The sequence below is a fragment of the Arvicanthis niloticus genome, chromosome 23 (genome assembly GCF_011762505.2).
Source record: "Arvicanthis niloticus isolate mArvNil1 chromosome 23, mArvNil1.pat.X, whole genome shotgun sequence".
NCBI lineage: Eukaryota > Metazoa > Chordata > Mammalia > Rodentia > Muridae > Arvicanthis > Arvicanthis niloticus.
The window spans coordinates 33,091,300-33,115,377 of record NC_133430.1 but is presented as its reverse complement, the minus strand read 5'-3'; the positions used below and the strand labels follow the sequence as shown (position 1 = coordinate 33,115,377).

The 24,078-nt window shown below is 47.4% G+C and overlaps 1 protein-coding gene across 7 annotated transcripts in view; it reads right to left on the bottom strand.

The window, feature by feature from the left end:
• Dpf3 (double PHD fingers 3) overlaps positions 1–24,078 on the bottom strand; it is a 270,465-nt gene that overhangs the window by 66,049 nt on the left and 180,338 nt on the right. For all 7 annotated transcript variants that reach the window (XM_076921762.1, XM_076921768.1, XM_076921767.1 and 4 more), the window contains exon 7: positions 16,357–16,494. In XM_076921762.1, the coding sequence (XP_076777877.1) occupies positions 16,357–16,494 (138 nt within the window). The remainder of the gene's footprint in view (positions 1–16,356; positions 16,495–24,078) is intronic.

Here is a 24,078-nt window from a genome sequence, read left to right as displayed (position 1 = left end):
CCTCTCTCAAAATTTAAATTACAAGAGGGCTGGGTGTATAGCTCATTAGTAGACCGTTTGTCTGGCACGTGTGGGATCCTGGTTTTAAAGAGGTGATATGGTGTCAAAGCAGTGTCCCTTTATATACAGAAAGATAAAGTGTCTGCATAAGGGAGTGAGGCAGGTAGACCTCAATATGTACACTTGTGATAAGAGGAGGTGAGGGATGAAATGTTGCTTTAGCAATGGTCCAGTTTAGAAAGTGACAGTGAGGGAGGGGTGTAGCTCAGCAGGAGAGCACCACAAGGCAGGGGAAGGGGTGGTGGGGAGGGGGCAGTAACAGTGATGTTTTAATTTTGGTTGAGGTCTCTCTTCTTGCAGCAATAGGCTCAAAGTATCCTACCTTCCATTCCAGTAAAATGACAAGGTATGAGCTAATAGCATATACATTGGTTCTCTTTATGATTTTTGATATTCAAGATTGGTTGGAGAGCACAAGCGCATCCATGGACCCTCCCTACTCCCAACCAGCAATGCCCTGAGGAGGGCACTGTGTTGGTATCACTATCATGTATCTTGGTAAGGCAAAGGATGCCTCATATAGTCACACATAATGATCCTTTCCTTCAGATAGATTCACTGCTGGGCCACCTGCAGTACTGGCTTGTGACCAACAATTTGTGGGATGAATGGCTTTAAAAGGTGACAAAGGTATAAGCGGGTATCATACGATGCACCTGGGATCGTCTTCCTGCATACAGAGCATGGCACCGGCTTTCCCTGTGGCCGAGCAATCTCTCATTGCTTTTGGTTTATTTCTTGACTCCTCAAAGAGTCAGTCCATGTCCAAACAGATGGACTCACAAACAACTCCCACAGTCTGCAAGAGTGGGGGGGCTGAAGGTCCTGAACTGCCAGAAGACTAATACACACAACTACTACGGTTCGGTATGAAGCAGTGTATGTTGAAAGTTTGGTTTCCAAGGCAGCAGTTTTCCAAGGTAGAACTTTGAGGGGAGTGACTGGACCGTACAGGTTCTGACCTAATCAATGATCTGATCCAGTGGTACGTTCAAAATCCAAAAACGTCTTTGGGAGGTTGTGGAACTGTAAAGGTGTAGACTTACCAGAGAAAGAGGGTCAGTCCCTGCTGGTGGCAAGGCCCTGGCACCTTCCTGTTAAGCTCCTCTGCTTCCTGACTATCTGAAGTAGGAAGCTCTGCTCCACTATGGCCCCCACCTTGAGGCCCTGCCTCATTATAACCCTAAAAACATAGAACCTAGCAGCTTTTGATCAAAACCTCTGAAATTTTGAACCAAAATAAATCTTTCCTCCTTTGGATCATTTCTCTGAGGTGTTTACCAGAGCAACGAAAGCCTGGCTGATGAATAAAACCAGAACTCATGACCTCGGGAGGAGTGACAGCAGGTCACACCTACCCACGTAGCATCCCTGTGACTCGATGGCTTGCTGAGAAAGAAGAGAAGCAGATACCGACTACAGAGCTACGCAGGGGCAGGGGGGAGCTAGGTCTATCTGCTAGATGCCAGGTGTATATTATTGTGTTGCTTCCTACAGCATCTACGTGAAGTAGAAGTTGTTTGAAAGATGAGGTAACTAAAATGCAAAGAGATTAAGGTGCTGACTCTAGGTCTCAGTGATGAAAGAAAAGACAGGTTTCATCCCCAGGCGCCTATATGCCCAGAAATTCCCACTTCTCAACCTCCTAGGAGGTCTGGAAGCAAACACTTTCTGGCCATACAGTGTACACCAAGCATTTCATAAATCTCTTTGGAGTCTATTTGACTCACCCAATATATTAATTATAAAGCTCGAGATGATAGAAATTATTTCAATTGGCCTGATAAAAGCAGAGATTTCTTTTGAACTTAAATTTAATGTGATCTATCCTGGATGAGTCTGTGAAAACACTTCTCTGGAGAATTCCAGAGACTCATGGCAAAGAGCATTCAGCCATAGTTCGCACTATGGCTACACTGGCCTATGGCCTGACCTAGCCACATGCAATTTCCAGGCACTATAAATGAGATCACTATAAAAAGGTTTTACTATAAATAAGGGGCTTGCCCAGACCTTGCAAGTAGGACTTAAATAGAGTTTCCACTTCTGCGTATGGGAAATTGAGTCTCGTTTGATAGAATAAGACAGTGGGGAGGACAAAGACCCTGGTGGTGTCTTGATGGCAGTGTCCACAAGGATGGATTTGCTTTACTGTTGATTGACGTTCATGACTGAGATCATAGAAAAGATACAGGTGGGCTGCCAAGAAAGGGAAGTGAGCCTTGAGAGTTCTGAAATTTACCTGGGGAAGATAAATCAAGAAAACCTCAAAGGGGAAAAAAAAAAAAAAAAAAAAAAAACCAAATGGAGATCAGGAACAAAGCCCATGAATAGATGCAGGGGGAAGAACAGAAGTGGGGGATGTACTCAAATAACTCAAAGAAAAACAAAGCAAAAGAAACAAATGTCTATCTGACATGTCCAGCATATGCTATTTCACCAGTTTATGAACCAGTGGGAAGTGGGATTGACAGATGAGATGACCAAAGTTCCAAGAGTCTAGCCACCACGCTCAGAGAAGTGAGAGCAGGGGACATTAGGATGATACAGGACCTAATGGTTAAATTACATTTTCTATCTGTGGAAAACAAAGCCCCAAATCCATGACAGGGCTGTCTTTCCCTCCTGTTAATGTCATCCCTCCTGCAATGTTACCTGTCACTCATAAACACAATGACTGGTGGGACAGCCAGGCCACCATCAGTCACCTCTCTCCTGGAGAGATTAGAACCATATCCCAGGTGTCCTGGGGAAAGAGGAAGCAGGCCAGAAGTTGATGCTTCTTCCTGGCATACGCACAAAGGCATGGCTTCCCATTCTGAGCAGATGCTCAGGCTGCCTGCCAGGACCTGCTGGGCACAAGCATGAAGCCATGTTAGTGTCCACTAGCTCGCTCAAGCTCCAGCCCCCCATCCTGCAGCTCTTTATCCAAAGCCTGCTTGGTTGGGGTGTATAGCACCTGGAAAAAATGGGGAGCCACAAGCAGAGTCCTCCAGGAAAAGATGTGCCTCTCCTAACCCCTCTCGCTTGTTCCCCCACCACCCTCCATGGCTGACAGTTCCTGTGTCCCTCTACAGGTCTGACATGTTTCCATGGCAACCAGAATCCTGGGCTCCAGCAGCCTCTGCTCTTGCCACCTGTTATTACTCCATCTCTCAAGTGTAAAGCATGTTAGCCTGGTACCACTTGGCTGTGCGGCGCATCTTTAGAAGACAGAGTAAAGAAAAGGGGAGTGGGAGAGAGGACGTGCAGAAAGGCTGCCCCAGGCTGGCCATGGAAGACACAGTGGACAAGGCAGGCTGGAGGAAGCAGCTTTGGAGACAGGGAGGGTGAGGAGGGAGAGCATAAGCCAATGTGCCTTCCCTTTAGAATCAGTGAGCAGGCCTCAGCTGGAGGCCTCTGCCACCTCCACTACCTTCTCCCAGCCTTTAATGAGGGCTGTGGGAGGGGCAGAGAAGCAAGCAGCAGACAGGGAAGGGAAGGCAGTTGGGCAGAGACAGAAGCAGCTCAGTGTGGAACAGAGCCAGGAGAGGGTTAAAAGTGGTGTGATCAAGACTGTGGGGAAGGCTGGACCAGAGGGCAAGCTGAGCATCAAAGCCTCGATAAATGGCCTTAATTCTCATGCTCGCGCTTGCCCGACTCCTTACGTGTTTACTCATATAAATTATCCCCAAGGCCTGCCACCTCTCTCACTGCCTCCCTAGAATTGATGAAAAAATAAATCCCACAGATCCAAGGAATAAAAGTGTTGGGATTCCATTCAGGCTGGTCCGTGGCCACCACATAGCAACCAGGCCCTGCTTCTGGGCTCCAGGAAGAAGGCGAACAATGCCTTTCGCCCTGGATGCACAGAGACAAGATCCAGGAGCTCCTTTGGGAAATGAACACCGAGGTCCGCTCACCACAGGACTGTTGGGCCATCAAGAGTCCTCTTCCCCTGCCTGTTGGCCACCAATCGCTGAGAACAGCAGCATGAGGGGAGGGTGAGGTTAGGGAGGGAATGCCAGTGGAGAACAACCATAGCACTGAGATCAGTCTGTATGGAGAAGGGAAGGACCAGGGCTGATTTAATAAGTCTTCAAGTTTATGAACGAGCCTGATAAATTGCCATACTGTGGAACGCCAAGGACAACAAGAGACAAAGTGAGCTGGAAGGCAGCACACGCCACAGGGAAACTGGACACAAGGTGCTGAGGAGTTAAAGGCAGGGTTGGCGGGATGGCATCTCTGAGGCAGCTGCAGCACACAGGGGGAAGTCTCTAGGAACCACTGCACACACCTGTCTAGAGCAAGCAATGTGTTAGAGGACTATTTAATGTCCTTTTGTGTCTATTGCCTAAGGATTAGAATAGTGTAGAAGAAAAGGCAGGTGGGAGAATTTATCCCAACCCAAAGGGATGCTGGCATTCATCCTTTCATGCCTGTGTCTCTCTCCCAATTAGCCGGGAGCTCCCTGAGGCCAGGAGCACAGCCTTTCTTCTCTGTGTTCCCAGCACCTGGCACATAAGATTGTCACCAAGCTGATAATAAACACTTAGTGAAAGCATACACACATATTCACAGAAGCCTTTTCACGGGGGACATGTGCCAGGCCGGGGTGATCTCCCTACCATCACCACCTCTGAACTCAGTCTGCAAAAGGACTCATATTGTCTGTGTCCAACTGACTAAAAATAGAGTATTTAAAGAAAAAGAAAAGGCTGAGCCTCATGCTTCAGACCTAGGGATTAGGAAAAGACCAAGAGAATAGGAGACCAATAGGCAGCAAAGCCCAAGCATGGTGGCTTAAGCAAGATACACATGGAGAACGAGGAAGGAGGCAGGTGATAGGAGCCAGGGAGGTTTGCTGCATATGACAGAGTACTGAGGAAAATTGGGACAGGGGGAACAGCTCAGTCAATGAGCACGGGGACCTGACTTATGACTCCCAGAACCCACATCAAGACCCAGATGTGGAGATCCATATTTGTAATGCCAGTACTGGGGAGACAAACACGGTAGATCTGTGGGGCTCACTAGCCAGCTAGCCCAGCCTAATCCAAGAATCCAGGACAGAGAGAGATCCTATATCAAACCACAAAGTGGAGGGCTAGGGAGATGGTACGGTGGATAAAACAGCTATATACAAGCATGGAAAGCCCAGCACTCATGGGAAAAGCTGGGCACCATGTGCATCTGTGATCCTGATGCTGAGAGGCAGAGACAGGAGGATCCAGGTCTCACTGCTGGTTACTTCAGGCCTGTAGTAGTACAATTCAGTATGGTTGGGAGAGAGGAATATGACAGAGGAGACCTATTCAACCTGTGGTGGCCAGGAAGCAAAGTGAGACAGGAAGTAGCAAGGGTTACGATGTCCCCTTTAAAGGCACACACACCCCAAACACACAATGGCCTCCCTTCCTCCCACTATGTCTACCCTCCTCTACAGATCTGATCATTCCTCAAAAGCCCTGTGGGCTGAGGATTAGGCCTTCAACACATGGGCCTTGAAGGAACATTTCAGATCTAAAATAGCACACAGAGCTCTCGTGGGACATGTTGCAGCTCTACCCGCCTTATGGCACACACATTTTCTGCTGACACGGTGCTTTCCAATGACTTAACTTACTATGTCTTCATCATAGATATAAGGCAACATCATCATTGTTATGATTTTACATAGATAATACCTGAGGTACAAGCAGGCAAAGCAGCTTGTCCACAGCAAAAGTTAATGACTATCTTGGCTCTGAAACCAGGCAGTGTACCCCTCGACTAGCCCCTCCCACAACATACAACCACGCCTTCAGGAAACCCAAGTCCAAAAGTCTAGCAGTGTGTGTGTGTGTGTGTGTGTGTGTGTGTGTGTGTGTGTGTGTGTGTGTGAAGAGAGAGAGAGAGAGAGAGAGAGAGAGAGAGAGAGAGAGAGAGAGAGAGAGCCAAGAGCTATATGTAATACTGTATAATACATGATTTTATAGAGCGGGGCTTCTCAAATTCAAAAACTTGGGGAAGTTAACAAAAGGCTCAGTAGGTAAAGGTATCTGCCACTAAACCTGAAACCTGAGTTTGAACTCTAGGACCCACATGGTGAAAAAAAGAGAGCTCACACCACAAAGTAGCCTCCCTCCACATGTGCATGCTTTGACATGTGCCACCTCCATGTACAAAGAAAGTAAAATTATAAAAGAAGTGAAAATCACTTTGGGAGTCCATTAAAATTCAAATTGGAATTCAAAGAGCTAGGGAAGGACCTGAAAACTCATCTCTTATGAGCTTCCCTGTAAGATGCCCAGTAAGATGGACAACCGTCAAGGTTTGCCTTAGACCAGGGGTTTCCTGGGGGAGCTGGCTGAGCCAGTCACCACAGTCCCAGGTGGTGCTGATACTCCTAACCACACTATAAGAAGCCAGCATAAGGGCTTTGTATGAGAAGTACAGACTGTGCACACATGTGAGCAAAGTATGCTATGATCTACTTTATCCCTTTACCAGAGCATTCTGGGGGAGGCTGGAGAGATGGCTCAGAGGTTAAGGGCAGTGGCTGCTCTTCTGGGGACCTGGGTTCAGTTCCCAGCACCCACATGGCAGCTCAAAATGATTTCAGGGTGTGTGACAGGTGCGTGACACCCTCACACAGACACACGTGCAGACAAAAGACCAATGCACATAAAAATAATAAATAAAAATGTAAAAAAGACCAATCTGGTGGCTCTGTGAAGAATAGACTATACAAGGCAAGAAGAGGCCTGGAGGACAGGGGAATAGAGCTTTGTAGTGACACATGCACAAGCCGGTGGTGGCCAGGAGATAGAAAGGAGGAGACGGGCATGTATATATTTTTCAGGATCATCTGATATGGGGGTTAATAAAAATAACAGCCAAAGATGCAATCTAAAATTTTCACCATGGGCATAAAAAAAAAAAGTAAGTTATAAAAGGGCTTAAAAATGGTGAGAGAAAGGCTCAGGAAAATCACTAGTGCGATATTGGAGCTTTGTTTTGTTTTTACTATACTAATGCTTGTAGATTACAGACTCATTGAGACTTTGTAAGATGAAGGGTGAGGTCCGCCCATATGACCATCACAAATAGCAACAAGTCATCCAAGAATTCTAAGAACTAAATGTATCTGGGGTGGATCCAGGTGTGTCCACATGACCCCCCCCCCCCCCAGAGCTTATGGTAAAGCCCTATGCCTAGTGTGATGTCATTTGGAACCAGGGTCTTTAGAAGGTAAATAGATTTGGTGAGACTGTGAGGATGGGGCCATCGTGATGGGTTTGGGGATAAGAGACCAAAGAGATGTCTTTCTCTGTGTCTGTACACACAGAGGAAAGGCTGTGTGAGAGCAGCAAGACAGTGGCTCATCTACACCAAGGATGACATCCTAACAGGACACCACCAACTCTGCTGTCATCTCCATCCTGGACTTCTATCTCTAGCATTGTGAAAAGTTGACTTCTGTTGTTTAAGCCACTCAGTCTAGAATTCTGTTATGGCAGTCTTCAATGGTTGGTTAATCTTGGTTATCACTTTGACACACCTGAAAAGAAGAACCCTTAGCTGAGGAATTATCTCCATGAGATTGACCTGTGGGCATTACCTGTAAAGTATTTTCTTGACTGGCAGTTCATATAAGAGGGTCCACTGTGGGCAGTACCATCCCTAGACAGGAATGTGTGGATTGCATAAGAAAGGTAGCCAAGCAAGTCAGAGGGTACAGCCAGTAAGCAGCATTCCTCCACAGTCTCTGCTCTGATTTCTGCTTCAAGTGTTTCCTTGAGTGTCTGCCTTGGCATCATCCTAGAGGATGTTCTCAAACTTGCAAACTAAAATAAACTCTTTCTTCCCCAAGTTGGTTTTAATCAGCATCAACAGAAAGCAAACTGTGCTGGCTAGTTCTTGTGTCTTATTGACACATGTTTGAGTCATTCTGGAAGAGAGGATCTAAATTGAGAAAAATGCTCCCACCAGATTGGCCTGTGGGTGAGCCTTTGGTGCGTTTTCTTAATCGCTGATTGATATGGGAGGGCCTAGATCACTGTGGGCAGTGCCACCCCTGGGCTGTTGGTTCTGGGCATTATAGAAAGAAGATGAGCAAACCACTAGGAGCAAGCCACTAGGAACAAGCCACTCTTTCATGGTCTCTGCTTCAGTTCCTGCCTCCAGATTCCTGTCCTGCTTGAGTTCTTGCACTAATTTCCCTCATCAGTGGACTGTTAACTAAATATGCAAGGTTAAATAAACTATCTCCTCCCTAAGTTCTTTTTGGCATGGTATTTTATCACTACAATAGGAACCTAACTAAGACATAAACTAAGAGGCAGACTAAGCTAACAAAGGCATGGTCTGTTAATGCATTTGTCTGTCCTGTAAAACCACTGTGTAGTAAGATGCAGTTGACAGCAAACTAACCAGTTAAGAGGGACATCATCAGTAGGTCCATGAAAAAGGCCCAGAAGCCTGGGCCTGGGCTCCATCCCTTGGGATTCCAGTGCCCTGACAGAGCCCAGCACAGCTCAGCTTTCCAGCTTACTGAGTGCATTGAGACAAGTCACTCAGACCTCTCTGAGCCTCCATTTTCTCCCCTGTAAAATGAGAATTCTCACACGTGCCACTTGGACTTGTGAGCATTACATGAGATGATGTGTGAAAACTGCCAGGCACCTAATAGATTTTTCCCTCACTCCCTTCCCTCTCTCCTGCCTGCATGCAACGCCGCCTCACTTCTAATGAAACGGGAGGAAAACCAAAGCCCTACATAAATAAGCTTTCCCAAAAAACAGAGATAAACTCACAAAGCCACGTTCATGCCACATCCACGGGAACATCCCCTGGTCCTTGTGTGCTTCTGGGCAAGACAGCACCTGCCTTATAGGGTTATTGTAACCAATGGATGAACTGAGCATAGCAGTCTGAACGCTACCTGCGACACTCGAGATATGCTAGAGCAAGTGCTATTGCTGTCACTGGTGCTGGTCAGCCTGTAGAAGTCCTCATTCCTGAGCATCCTATGTAATCATGGCATAAGTGTGAGAGAAGTCAGAGAGGCTCAGCCACAGTCAGCGTGTGGACAGTCGGCCCCAGGAAAATGGATCCGTGAATAGGAGAGGGCACCCTTGGCTGGGGTCCAGGCCTCCTCTTTCTCTCCCTGGGTTTCATGCATCTATCTTATTTTTATTTTGATACCCTAAAAGTTCTCCAAGGACAACGACCATATGTTGTCCCAAAGGGAGGCCTGATGTACATATCACCACAACTGGGTACGTGTAAAGCGAAGATACTTGGGCTCTGCTTGGACAGAAGAATTGGTGCCACTTCTAAGATTTAGCAAAGGATATGTTGGGGCCAGGTCAGGCTCTGTTCATTTCCACGGATGCCAATGAGTCCTCAGGGGCACTTAGCATCAGTGTCAGAAAAGGCCCCTCACGCTGCCTCAACTGGACTCCCTGACCCAGATTAACCATCTGTGGTCACAGACACGCTCTGCTGGTCCAAATAGGACAGGGATGAGACATGACTACTCACAATGAGCAGGCTTAGTGCCAATCCCACACCCCTTTGTCTCATTGAAAACGCACACAAAGTCCACGAGGCCGGAGTGGGTACTTCCCTGTTACAGATGAGGCAACTAAGGAGAGGGAGGTGTCAGTAGCTGACCCACATCCACAGAGCAGTGGGGAGCAAGGTGAGAAGGTCATAGATCACACCCTGGACCAATCACTTCCGATGCATCACTATCCACTCAGCCACAAGGCTGAGAAATGCCTCCAGGTACCTACATCTCCACAAATCCCAGCAACTCCTGCAACCCCTCAGGCTTCTTGCTTTGTGACCAGCAAACGATTTAGATCCTAACTCATCAGAAGAACATCTGTTGCTGGTTTTCAAACGTGCTGTTTGGGGAAGCAGGAGGGGAGATGACCTCCTCAGAAAGAGCTGCACATCTTGCCCTGTCTCGCCTCCCCTGTAGCCAAGGCTCCCATACCATTACCACACTCACTAGGTAGTGGGCCAAACAGGTTTTTTTCTAGCTTTTTCACACACCTTTCAGAGATACCCAAGATTTTCAAGCACGTTTTTAAGATGTTCTTCATCCTCTGAAGCCTGTGCTAGCTGCCCCTGGGCCTACGGCAGAGGATGAGCATGTCAGAAGACAAACATCTGCTCGACTTTTCCCAGCAGTGTGGCAATGACATCATGTACTGCTCTTAGATAATTTGCACATTATCAGACTAATTTCCAGATTATCTAATCAGCAGACATTACCCTTAATCAATTCAGCTCTCCCCTTACAGTTCTACAAAGTGCACCCTGCCCTCAACAGCACACTGGCTCTGGGCATTTTCCTCTTAAGAATGACACAAAGGGAAGCTTAACTCTGAACCAACATGTGACCACTGCACAGGAGTCTGACCTCCACGGACCTAGGACATCCCAACTTCAATTACATGGGCCTGAAAAACAAACGAGATAAATTTTATAGAACAGTACTAAAAAACAATTCCCTCTTAAGAACTCCAAGTTTAGTTTAAAAGCATATATTTATCTATGCTATTAAATAAATTTAAAAAAATAAATCCTCTCTTTCCTCAGAAGAATGGCTCTGATAGTTCCCATAGAATAAAACTTCTGCAGTGAAAATGCCTCCAATTGTGGTGTCCCATTCAGCCCTGGCTTCAACACTACCCTGAGACCTGGCTGCTATCGACTGTATGAATATGCCATGCTACCACAGGCCCCTTTCCCTTCACCCGTATATGCATTCATTTTGAAACCTCACAGGGCAGTGGCCCTAAGCTCTAGCATACACCAGACTACCCTTCACACTGGTTCCTACCCTTGGACTATCTGCTGGTGGAACCTGAGAATGTCCATGTCCAGTGAGTCAACAAGCAAGGCCAGCATCCCACCAAGAGCACCCCTGCCTCATGACATGGAGTGCACACAGTAACTCTGAGCCTTAGGCAAGTGCATCCTTCATTCATGACCCACTGCCCACTCCCATCTGAAACCCAGCTTCTCAAAGATGAGGCCGACTCTTGCATACCTCTGCCTCTCAGTGACAGTACTTAGTCAATTCACTGCATGGGCACCACGCTCAGGGATGGATAGATGCAGGAGGAGTGGGTGGGTGGGTGGGTGGGTGGGTGGGTGGGTAGATGCATGAGTGGGTGGGTAGGTGGGTGGATGTATGAGTGGGTGGGTGGGTAGGTAAATGCATGAGTGGGTGGGTGGGTGGATGCAGGAGTGGGTGGGTGGTTGGATGCATGAGTGGATGGGTGGTTGGATGCATGAGTGGCTGGGTGGTTGGATGCAGGAGTGGGTGGGTGGATGCATGAGTGGGTGGGTAGATGCATGAGTGGGTGGGTAGGTAGTTGGATGCATGAGTGGGTGGGTGGATGCATGAGTGGGTGGATGCAGGAGTGAGTGGGTGGGTAGATGCATGAGTGGGTGGGTAGGTAGTTGGATGCAGGAGTGGGTGGGTGGGTGGTTGGATGCATGAGTGGTTGGGTGGGTAGATGCATGAGTGGTTGGATGCAGGAGTGGGTGGGTGGGTGGTTGGATGCATGAGTGGGTGGGTGGGTAGATGCATGAGTGGGTGGGTAGATACATGAGTGGGTAGATGGGTGGGTGGATGGATGGATTGGTGGATGGTTGCATGCTACTGATGGATGGAGTGAATGAATAAATGAATGAATGAACACTAATTTATTTACACTGTTTTTATGCTTAAATCCCAGACTTTGATCTCATTCTTACCCCCAAAAAGTATCCTAAAAATAGTTATCTATAGTAGATTCCAATCGTGCAGAAAAAACTAAAGGGATTTTTAAAAGACTTTTGAAATTGTGGGCCTGGGTTGTTGAGATTTTGAGCCCTAATCCTGCTAACTAAAGTTGCCCTGCAAGAGGCGCAGCGGAGAGCCTGAGTGGTACACTTGCAGTCCTGACTCCTCCCCTTCTAGTCATCTGTAACCATAGCTATAAGTAGAGATGAAGGTGGCAAGAGAAACTGGGGGAAAAAGAAAGCCCTAGCCTCATCTGGGGAGAAGGGCAGCAGCCCAAAGGAAGAACCCCCATCAGAAATGTCATCTCTCCTCAGGGGGAAGGGCTCTGAGATCCAAGCATTTCCAGTTCCACATCTGCCATTGAGGCAGAGAGCCTCAAGCACAGAACAAAGAAACATGGAAATGGACACTCAGGAGGGAAATGAGAGAGTGGGGGAGGAATGATGGCAAGACCACACCCTCTGGGGTGGAGGTGGGAGGCAGAAGGACCACGGAGGTGACAGCTAACTGCTGAGCTGGCATGTCAGGGCAGCAAGGGCTGAGAAAAAGGATGGTCAGTGCTCACACTAGCTGGCCACTCTACCCTTTCAGTTAAGGGGTGGCAGGTGTGGGGATGAGCCATGGGCTCTGCTAGGGATACAGGTGAAGGGGGATGGAGCAAGAGACAGCAGGGGGACAGGGGAGTACCAAAGTCAAAAGGTCACTATGGCCTATGTCCATGGGTGGTGTGAACCAGTTGCCTGTGGCCTGCATACTCCTGCATCTGTGGGGCTCTTTTTTGATGGCACCAGCTTGGCTCACCCTGAAGCTCCACTAATACATTTGCCAGCATCCAGACCTTCTCACGGGGAGCATTAGCCTCCAGGATTAAGCTCTCTGCCTCCCTCTCTCCCTCCCTCCCTCCCCCGGTCTGGAAGCCTGGCTAGGGGCCTGAGCAGAGCCCTCAGAATGCTGCTGAGCTGTCACATCCAGTTCACCACACAGCCCAGTGGCATTTAGGGGCAGTATGGATGGGAACCCACTCCAAGCCCCAAACAGTGAGAGCGGCTAATAACTGGGTGTTAATGATGCCAGCAATTAGTGCTCACAGGAAAATGGCGGGGGGCCTGCTCACCAGGGGCATGTGGGAGGAAACAGAGCGCACATTCGGAGCAGCAAGCAAATCAGTGGTATGTGCGTGCGGCCCTCCGAAGCCAGGGTGAGCAGCTGCCACAGGGTTTGTTCAGAGAAACTGAGCCTAAGGGAAGATGGCGTCTCCAGACACTAAGAGCTTGTCTGCTGCATCCACTTCCCTGTGCATGAAATTAGGGCTGGTCATGGAGTTCTCAGGGGTGAAGTTGTGAGAAAACAACAACAACAAAAAAAATCAAGCAAAATCAAGGGTGTTTCTGGGGATTCTGGAACCATCTTTGTATGAGGAGGACCTAGGTGAGCCCAGATATGGCTATTTTTCTTTGGTTAGTCATATGATGCTGTGTGAGAGGCTGGTGTCTCATCAACAAGGTGAGAAAGGCAAGCAGACAAAGATGAACTGGAGCGTGTTGCTTACCCATAAGCCCACAGATGGATAGCGACAAGCATGGGACATGTCTCCATATTGGAAAAGAAAAGGCAGTTTCCTTACTAAGCAAGCCCATGGACTCTGCCAGGAACACCTAAGGAGGACACAGACATCTACTGATAATTTTGCATTCAAGATCCTGACTGAAAGAACAAAGAACGTCGGTGCTGACCACAGAAGCCTAGCCAGAGGGGACCTCAGGAACAGCCAGGAAGTGGGCCGCCTCCTTCCACTTACTGCCACCGCCAAGGCTTTGCACATGTACATACATATATGCATGTGTGTGCACAAACACTGCTGGCTATGGGACTCTACAGGAGAACTGCGGCAAATACAACACAAAGGAAAAGCCATCTGAACACCACTAAACGGGATGCCTGCACACAGGAACAAGCGGCCAGACATTGAAAAGACGCAAGAGATAGGCTAGCACTGCAGCACTGAGGGAAAAGGCGAAGAGACACTTTGGAGAGAAGACGAGTCACTAATCTCCGCTTTCCAGATAACACCTAAAACCAAAAATCATTTCCAGCCTCTTCCTGGTAGGAGGCAACAGCTCCTCATTGACTCCCTGGACACTTAGACCAGAGGCGGGAAAGGAGAGAACAGGTATTGCCAGCCACCTCAGTACAGATAGGCTTTCTTCCCTGATAGAAAAGGAAAGCTCTCCCAAAGGACAGGCTGGGTGTCATAGAGACCCAGATCTGGTGCAGAAAGAGCGGAGCCATCCTCCTCCTCCAGCCCTGCTTCCCAGATTCTGCCCAGATGGCAACAGGAGGTGAGAAGACAAGGGTCTGTCACATTAAAAGCTTGAACCCTCAAAGTTGGAAACAAATTAATGTCACAAGATGTGGTTTCCCCAACTCCAAATTCCTATATTGCAGCTTAACCTCTAGTACTTTGGCATTTAGTTCTAATAGAGCTAGAGACAGATAAAGAAAGTAATTAAAGTGCTGGAGGGGTGGCTCAGTGGTTAAGGGAGTGCACTGTTCTTATTCAGCGTCCAGAGCTTACATAGAGTGACTCAAAACCACCTGTAACTCCAGTCAGGGATCTGATGCCCTCTTCTGGTCTCCACATGCACTCCACTCATGTGCGTATACACCCACACACACACACATACACACATACACATTATTTAAAGTGAAAATAAATCTTCTTTTAAAAATAAACAAAGTAAAGGTAAAAATGAGACCATTGGAGCTGGGGAGACAACTCAGCTGGTAAAGTGGACATGACAACCTGAGTATAGACACCTCTAGAATCTATGCAAAAAGATGGAAATAGCTAGACACACCTATAATCCCAGCGCTCAGGAGGCAGAGACAGGTGACCTCTGTCGCTCTCTCCACAGCCAGGCTCACCAAATCAGTGAATTTTACATTCAGTGAAAGATTCAGACTCAAAAAGTAAGGTGAAGACCAACTGAGAGCACATGCAAGTGTGACAGACAGACAGAGGCACACATACACACAGACAGAGAGACAAACAGAGAGGCAGCATTAGAGTGAGTCCTGTCCAGTCTGCCTGGTGACCTTATAAGAAGAGGTTACATGGACAAAAAACAAACAAGCAAACAAACAACCAAGACCCCAGAACATATGTGCACAGAGAGAGGACAGCCATCTGCAAGCCAAGGAGAGGAGTTAAGGAAACCAACACTGATAGTACCTTGACCTTGGGTTTTCAAGCCCCCAGAACTATGAAAAACTAATTTCTGTACTTTAAGACTCTGGGTCTGAGCTATTTGGCTGTGTTAGCCATAGCACACTAATAACGAAGTCAGCAGTACCAGAGAGCATGGGATGTGGAACAAGAAGCACACACAAATCCAAACAAAAGTCTTGGACAAAGGTGTATCCATTATTTCAAATACCTGGTGACAGTGCCCATCTGGCATCAGTCAGTTAAACTGACTCAACCACACAGGAGTCAACTTTAAATTTAGAGTCTGGGTACTTTTAAAAGTCAGATTATTGGTTCACTTTAATATATCAAGGTTTGGAGAGGTAGATCAGTGGTTGAGAGCACTTAATGCTCTTCCAGAGGACCCAGGTTCAATTCCCAGCACTCACATGGTGGCTCTCAACCATCATCTGTCACTTCGGTCCCAGGAGATTCGACACACTCTTCTGACATCAGTAGGCACTGTACATGCACGTAGAGCAAGCACACATATGTATGCAGACAAAATGCTCATATACATGAAATAATAAACTATATCTAAAAAAAAAGAATATGTACCAACAAATTGCATAAAGAAAGCAAAGCCCACACCCACACCGTATGTCCACGAATACCCTTCCCTCCAGTGATCTCCGTAAGACCCAAGTCTTGAAGCAAGCTTAACAGATTCCATGACCGCATCCTGCTTTGAGGTTTCTGTCAGCCCAGAAACCATAAAAATGGTAGAGAGCTAGTCAAGCAGGAAATGCTAAGTTCTGCTTTGATTCCTAATTCATATCTAGAAGTTGAGGGAGAAGTGAAAGAATCTGCAGGATCATTTTAAGTCTTCAGAGCCAAGTGTCATCCCAAGTGACATAGCCATCAATAGCTGGTGGGCTCTGTACCCTAAGTAGTAACCCATACAGGAAAACCATAGAAATCCACCAACAAATATCGGTCAGTCTCAATGGCTGTGAACAGACCTTTTGAAGCTGAGGGAAAAGGTGGACAGGTCTAACCTTTGACAATGGCCAGGTGAGGACACGCCCCCTTCTGCTGGACACTCATGCATCCATCACCTGCCTCTCTCTGGAGACAAGGCTGACCACGTGCATTCTGACCTGCTTACTCTTAGCTGATGGCTCAGCTCAGCCATAGATGTGGTGTCTGGCTGAGCTTAGGAGTCAACTTATTGCAGACCACCGAGACCCATCATGGGTTTTTACTGCCAGATAAGATCGCTCCCCACACTTCCCGCCCCATCCCACACGCCCTAACCTTACAAGCGGAAACTCACGTCTATGGTTCTCATTTCTGTGGTTGGGTGGGGATCGGGTCTCCTGGTCTTGGGCTTCATCTCCCTCCTCGCTGGCCAGGTGAGTATGAGCATAGTGGTAGCTGAGTCCCGGCCGGTTCTTGTAGCGCTTGCCACAGACTAGAGAAGCAAAGAGAAGACATGGTGAAGGACAATGTCAACAACTTCTTTGGTCACCCTCTCATGCTCCAGGGCAACGGGTCCCCAGTTGTCTACACCAGAGCCAGGTTTCCCCTTAAAATACTTTCCTACCCTCAGACCCATACCACTATAGCCATTTGGCTCATGGACACAAAAGAGGTGTGAGAACGCAGAGACTAAGTAAGGGCTGTGTAAGTACCATTCTGCCTGCAGAAACCCTGGGCAAGTCAGTGAACTGCTTGGTGCCTCTGTTGCTTTAGAAACGAAATGGGAATAACAGTACTTACCTCATTGACAATACACAGCACCAAGTACTTAGGCAAGCACTGTCTGACTATGTGTTTGCTGTGGAGCTATGGGTGCTAGGCAAGTACTGCCAGCCCTGCACAGAGCCCTGCAAATGGCACTGAGCACACAGAAGTGGGGATTATCATCATAACTTTGAATCCAATTATCACTGGAAGCCTATCCAGTCCAACATTTCAGGTCATCAACTAGGCAAAGGAGGCCCAGTAACACGAACTGATGTGCAGGGATGCACATCAGCGGACAAGCCACCGGAACCCAGGTCTTCTGCATTCCTTGGCAGTGACCCATCTGCTGCCCTGTCGTTGAGTCTGTATGAAGCAGGAAAGTGTCCATTGGTAAGACTCACCATGTATCACCCTGTGATTTATGCCAGGAAAATGTACTCTATCCCTACCACAAGAACAATGAGACTGAGGCATCCTGGTGGCGGTAGTAGCCAAGAGCTTGTGACCTCAATGCTCCAATTAGCCCCTGGCACCCCAGGCCTCTCTCAAAATGAGACAACTTGAGACAAAAGACAACTGATAACACTAAAATGACATCTTACAGGCAAGAAGAAAGGGGGTAGCTCTGTATTCCAACTACTTAGGACCTAGACAGCAAAAGGCAGGCAAAGTGACCTGGGACGGTCCATACCTCCCACACACTCAGCCTAGACCTCAGGCTTTGGGGGTGGAACTGTCAAGAACAGGAGCTTTGGGGTCTTCAAAGTGAAACTGTGGTCCCAAATGTTCGTCGCACTGGCCCTCCCAGCAGACCAACCCAGGAGGACTCTGCTGGAGCACCGGGGGATGAGCTGGCTCTGAGGGACTGTTTCCCAGATCACTGTCACCAGAGACCATAAATGCTTCATGGGGATCAGACCTGTGCTCAAGCCCCAGTTCTAGATTTGTTTTATTTGTATGAGTACACTGTCACTGTCTTCAGACACACCAGAAGAGGGCATCAGATCCCATTACAGACGGTTGTGAGCCACCATGTGGTTGCTGGGAATTGAACTCAGGACCTCTGGAAGAGCAGTCAGTGCTCTTAACCACTGAGCCATCTCTCCAGCCCCAAGTCCCAGTTCTAGGTGTCCAAATTCAGTGGCCATGGCCATCACTATAAGGAGAAGTACCATTGAGCATTACCATAAGGACTTCTCAGAGCTTGTCTTTTCCTCAGACTCTCCTGGGGTTGGCAAAATTAGATAGAGCACCATCTCTTCTCTCTCTTATTTAAGTAAACTACTTCTAATTAGCATAATTCGTTTTGAGTAATAGCCAGGACAATGGTTCCAAATGGCAGAATTGGGTATCTCCTACTTTATGAAGCTGGATCTAGTGTCTCACTGCTTTGAATGACTTTGTCGCTAATTTTTAGCCTTTATTAAATTTAAGAAGTTCCTAGTACTCTTGACTTAGAATCTTATTATAGGGAACTTTTTATCAACTGCCCTTTAAGCATCTGCTAATGCTTGGCCTTTCTTTCGTTTACAGAGATGGTGAATTAGGTTGGTTTCCTAGTATTTCCTATTATCGAACCATTGCTGCGCTCCTAGAACACGCTCCATTTGGTCAGACTGTACTATTCAATGGACACACTGCTGGATTCAACTTGATAAGACTGCATCTGAACTCAGACGCATGGAGCTTTAATTTTTGAATTATCTTTATCAGGGCTCAATTTTATAGTTATATCAACTTCCAAAACTGAGTAAAAAAGTTTTGCTACGTGAAACTGGACAAGATACGTACTCTCTCTGGGGGCCTTTTCTCTGGAAATGAAGACAATAATACTTATTTTAAAGGTAATTAAAAGATCATAAATAGCATTTGTAAAGAATCTTAGAGTCTAACATAATAGCTGTTCAATAAATGGTAACCAATGGGCAAGAGACATCGGCCTCGTTTGTTACATTTTATAAAAATAAAAACTTTGCTCCCTCAACCTGTTCTGTAGAATCTGGCATTGGTTGGACAACCTTGATGAGTGTTTAAAATTCAAGCTGGGGGCCTAGCAGCTACAAATTCAAGGTCTCTCTCTCTCTCTCTCTCTCTCTCTCTCTCTCTCTCTCTCTCTCTCTCTCTCTCTCCAAACTAAGATGGTGCCTTACATCTCAGTTCCATGTGACTTAGAAAGCGGGACCTAAAGAGGCCCTTGAGACATACTCTCTGCCCACTTGTGGCTTTTTCCACTTAGCCTTTTAAATGATCTGAAGGCAATAAGCAACAAATCACAGGGTCATTGGATGTGAATCCACTTAGTCACCAAACACACGGTGGATGAGGATGCGTGACGATTCAAACTAGAGATGCTTTCAGTGTTTGCACAAGGCAGCCTGGGCCCTCTGCAGATCCACCCACAATGCTAAGTGAGCTGTTTGTGCTCACTTTACAAGGGAGTCTGGCTTCCAGGACACTTCCCTGAGCTGCCTGAATCTGGATCTTCTAGTGACCAATCACATACCTTAAGGGAGGCTCCACACTACACCCACACACTAGGAAGGTAGGTAGACCAGGTTGGTTAGAGGCAGGCCTAAGTCTTCTCAAGCTTTAGAACTAAGAGCTTCCAGGATAATGTGGGTTCCCAGGTTTGTTCCCTGGTTTGCTGGGCCAACCACTGTTTTTTATTCTTTTCTAAGAATTTCAAGATCTTAACTGTCACTCAGACTAGCCATCCACTAAGATTATCCCACTAATACTCCAGAAGCCTGTCCTGGGACTCCAGGGATGAAGACTCCCTACCCTTCAGAGCAGGTACTCCTCCCTGGGACTTGAGTAATGAGTCCATCTATGCCTGCAGTCTTCCCTTCACGATGCTTTCCTACTGACTTATTTGATATCCACAGCTCCACCTAATCTGCTGCCATGCACATTCTACAAAATATGTTTGTTGATTGGCTGGTGAAAGGACATAGAAATACTGGTGGAAGAGATAAGAGGCGGGAGTGGAGGCAAGCCTGTGGTATCTTATCCATCTATCTACACTGTGGTGGTTTGAATACAGGTGGCTCACGTAGACTCATGTGTTTGAATGTTTAGCCTATAGGGAGGGACACTAATAGGAGATGTGGCCTTGCTGGAGTAGGTGTGGCATTGTTGGAGGTAATGTGTTACGGTGGAGGTGAGCTTTGAGGTCCCTATGCTTAAGCTACACCTAAGTGTGGCACACAGTCCCCTTCCACTGCCTGCAGATCAAGATGTAGAACTCTCAGCTCCTTCTCCAGTACCATGTCTGTCTGCATAATGCCCTGCTTCCTGCCATGATGATAATGGACTGAACCTCTGAAATTGTAAGCCAGCCTCAATTAAATGTTTTCCTTCGTAAGAGTTGCCATGGTCATGGTGTCTCTTCACAGCAATGGAAACCCTAAACTAAGACAAACACTAATCTCACACTAATGGCCCTTAAAACCTACAAAGCCAAAACCCAGTTGAAGGCATTCGTCTCCTAACGCTGTAGAGGGTGGTACTCTGGAGAATGAATGTTTTGCTAGAGCACAGATTCTCAACATGAGATTCCCAGACAAGGGCTACCAGCCTCACCTGGGAGCTTGCTACAGAAGCAAATTCTCGGGAACTCCCCCACCAGCCCCTGAGTCCAAAGCAATGGGGATAGTGGGGGATACTCAACCATCTGTTCGACAAACCAGGGAACCCACATTATCCTGGAAGCTCTTAGTTCTAAAGCTTGAGAAGACTTAGGCCTGCCTCTAACCAACCTGGTCTACCTACCTTCCTAGTGTGTGGGTGTAGGGTGGAGCCTCCCTTAAGGTATGTGATTGGTCACTAGAAGATCCAGATTCAGGCAGCTCAGGGAAGTGTCCTGGAAGCCAGACTCCCTTGTAAAGTGCCTCAGGAGGGAGCCTTTTGTGTCTCATTTGAATGGTGTTTGTCCTTCATCACTAAACCTTCAACAGTGTAATGCTAATACATGCTAGCTCAGTGGCATGAAGACAATGGGCCCAGATCCCTCTCTTCCAAGTAGCTCTCAGTCTAGCCAAAGAGATGTGCCTATAAAGGAGAGATAGGAATGGCTGAGTGAGCAGGCATGGCTGAGAGGGGTACCTGAGACAGGCAGCAGCAGACGGTGCAAGCTAGGGGAGAATGGATTCCTAGAGTAAGAACCCCTTGCAGGAGAGCATGAGGTGAGCCAGATTCACCTGTGGCTCCAGAGCATAGCCATTTGGTACTGGGAACCATTTGAGAAAGCTGGAGCAAAGAAGAGGGGTGAGTTGGAGGGAGCTAACCGGGCTTGACTCCATCCTGACAATGAGGGACAAAGGGAGGCAGTTAACCTAGAGCATAAACTTAATCTGGTCCATATGTTAGTACATTGCTGACAGGATGAATTCGAAGATGGCAGGACACAATTTGCCTTGTTGATGGGTGGAAATGAATTATGGGGAGAGGGGTTCAAGACAGAATCTGGTAGAAAGCAGACTAAGAATGTAATGCGGTACCAATTACCATGGCTGTCTCTGAGGTGCACTGCCCAGACACGGCTTCATCTGGCACCAGGTCCTGCCTCCTTCTTGCCTTCCTGTGTGTTCCTTAAGCACTTTTCTCCTTACTACAGAGCCTTCGAGCATGCTCGTCCCTCTACTCCCCACCTCCAGTCTGCCTGATGGGTATCTAATTATCCTTCCACTCTTAGTTCTAATGCCCTTCCCCAGGGAGGTCCTGCCAATCACCAGGACCCTGGCGTTCACCTTCCAAGGACTAATCTGCATCACTCCTACAGGCAGGCAGCCAGTGAGACAGACCCTGTACATTCTCACACACTAACACAGTAAGTCCACAGTGGCCAGCATGGGGTCTGACTGCCACAGGCACTTGGATGTCAGCTAAAGGAAGTGAGTAAGTTTCCTGATTTGGGTGAGCAGTTAGAATATAGGAGAAAAATCAAATTTAAAGAAGAAAGAAAATGGGTTCAGCCTGTGATACTTTTATTCTTAGGGAGAGAGATGCAAGGTTGGGCTGTAGGCACCTTGGCACTGGAAGTTACGGGTGTTGGGATACAGCACCCAACCGTGCAGAGGACGGTGGAAACTTTCGATTCCTTTTTTAAATTAGTTAACAAAGACTCAGGTGAGAGCTAGAAGCATATTCCACAGGAGGAGGGTTTCAGGACAGAAGTAGTATGGAAGCCCCAGCTCATGGCAGCTCACGGTCCCCACTGTGGTGGCTTGAATGAGAAATGGTCCCCACTTGGTCCCCAGCTGGCAGGGTTGTTTGGGAGGCTTAGCAGGTGTGGACTTAGGAAGGACATCACTGGGGGTGGGAGGTAGACTTTGAAGTTTAAAAGCTTCAAGCCATTTCAAGTTCACTCTCTCTGCTTCCTGCTTGTGGTTCTCACCTGTTCCTGCCAGGATAAGCTCTTAACCCTCTGAAACTAAAAGACAAATCAATTCTTGCTTCTATTGATAGTGAGAGTTTGGAATTTTGGTTTCTGTAAGAAAAAAAAAAATTATAAGCTTGTTTTTGTTTTTATCCCCGGTGTGGGATTTGGGGCTGCTTCAGTTTGTCCACAACAGCTCCTTATGGTTTGCCTCGTGCTCCAGCAGGGGCAGGATTTTGCCAGCTGAGGACAGTTTCAGTGATTGTGTGATATTTGAAATTCTGGGGACTTTTCAGAGGGCATGTAAATGCTAGGGACCTGAGAGGCAGGGTGGGGTGTTGGTTGGTTGTTGGTCACAGTTTTTTTTTTAAGTATCATGCACAAAGAAGAAACAAGACAGAGAAGAAATTAGATATCCTGACAGCAAAATCAAACTTGCTCCAGGGAACTCGACACACTAATCAGTAGGAGGTTGTCAAACAATGTTGCCCCCTTTCCAACCCTCTACCCCATGACTTTAGTCAAGGATCTCTTTCCTTTCCTTTCTCTCTCTCTCTCTCTCTCTCTCTCTCTCTCTCTCTCTCTCTCTCTCTCCTCATCTAGTGTTAAGGGATTGAAAGGGTGGAAGAAAAAGGGTGGAAAAAAGGAGAACCCACAAAGTAGTAAAAGACAAGCTACATCTATCGGTGTCCTTGGTCATGATGTTGTATCACAGCAACAGGAAAGTAACAAATGCACTGATCTCAAAGGTGAGCAGACTCAGGCTTACAGGCAGAGAGGCAGCGGCACTAAGTAAGGCCAAGAGATGGAGACTAAGAGGGGACCGCTGCACATGGTCCTTGGAAAGCCACCCCAACAAGAAGATAATCCACGACCTTCTAGAAGCTGAGACGAGGCTGCCGATGATTGGCATGCTCCAAGAAATAAGGATGCAGCAAAGGCTGGTAAACTACTCCTTCCAGCAGGAGACAGGGCAGCTGGTGAGGAAGGGGAGTATAGTTATGAAGGAGGGGGATGTGATGAGTTACCAGGGTGGTCTGTGAGCGGGTCACAGGCTGCAGGGAAGCAGCCAGGGAGGACAGCTTGAAAGGTGAGTTAGAAGGAATTAAAGTTAATGGAGAAGACACTGAGCTCCAAACAAAGCTACTGATGCTAAGACCTAGTCTTCCAAGTGACATCATCACAAGGTGAGAGAGGCGAATAAATCACGGTCTGATTTATCCTGATGGAACTGCAATGGAATCAGAGTGCGACATTTTGATGGGACGACTTTAGAAATCCTGTGTTGACGGCCATAGGCAAGCTAGAGAGGACACGGACCTCCTGTGTTTAATCCTACATTCCAGTCACTCCAAACACTAAGGGCCAGCTTCACAGGCAATTGATCTGGACAATCAGATAGAGCTTCAAACTGGGTTTCGAGTTCTGTGGCTACCAACTTGAAATACTTCATGTGCGTGCATGCAAGCGTGCGTGCATGCATGTGTGCATGCTTAGTGAATGTTCTCTATGTCCTGGAGCTCACTATAAGGTAGAGTAGCTGGCCAATGAGCCCCAAGAACACCTGTCTATATATCCTATATATCTCCAGTACTCAGATTTTAAGCACACACTATCACACTATCACACCTAGCTTTTTACATGGGTTCCAAGAACCAAACTCAGGTCCTTATATTTGCAGAGGCAACAGTTTATCAACTGACCTCTCTCTCCTCTCCTCTCTCCCCTCTCTCCCCTCTCTCCCCTCTCTCCCCTCTTCTTTTTCCTCTTCCTCTCTCTCTCTCTCTCTCTCTCTCTCTCTCTCTCTCTCTCTCTCTCTCTCTCTCCAGTCCCTCTGGATCTTATCCTGCCCTGGAAATCTTGGAGTGGAGATGTGGGAATATGTTACTCCAGTTGAAAGCTTTAAATCCACCAGGATGAACCTAAGCCCCA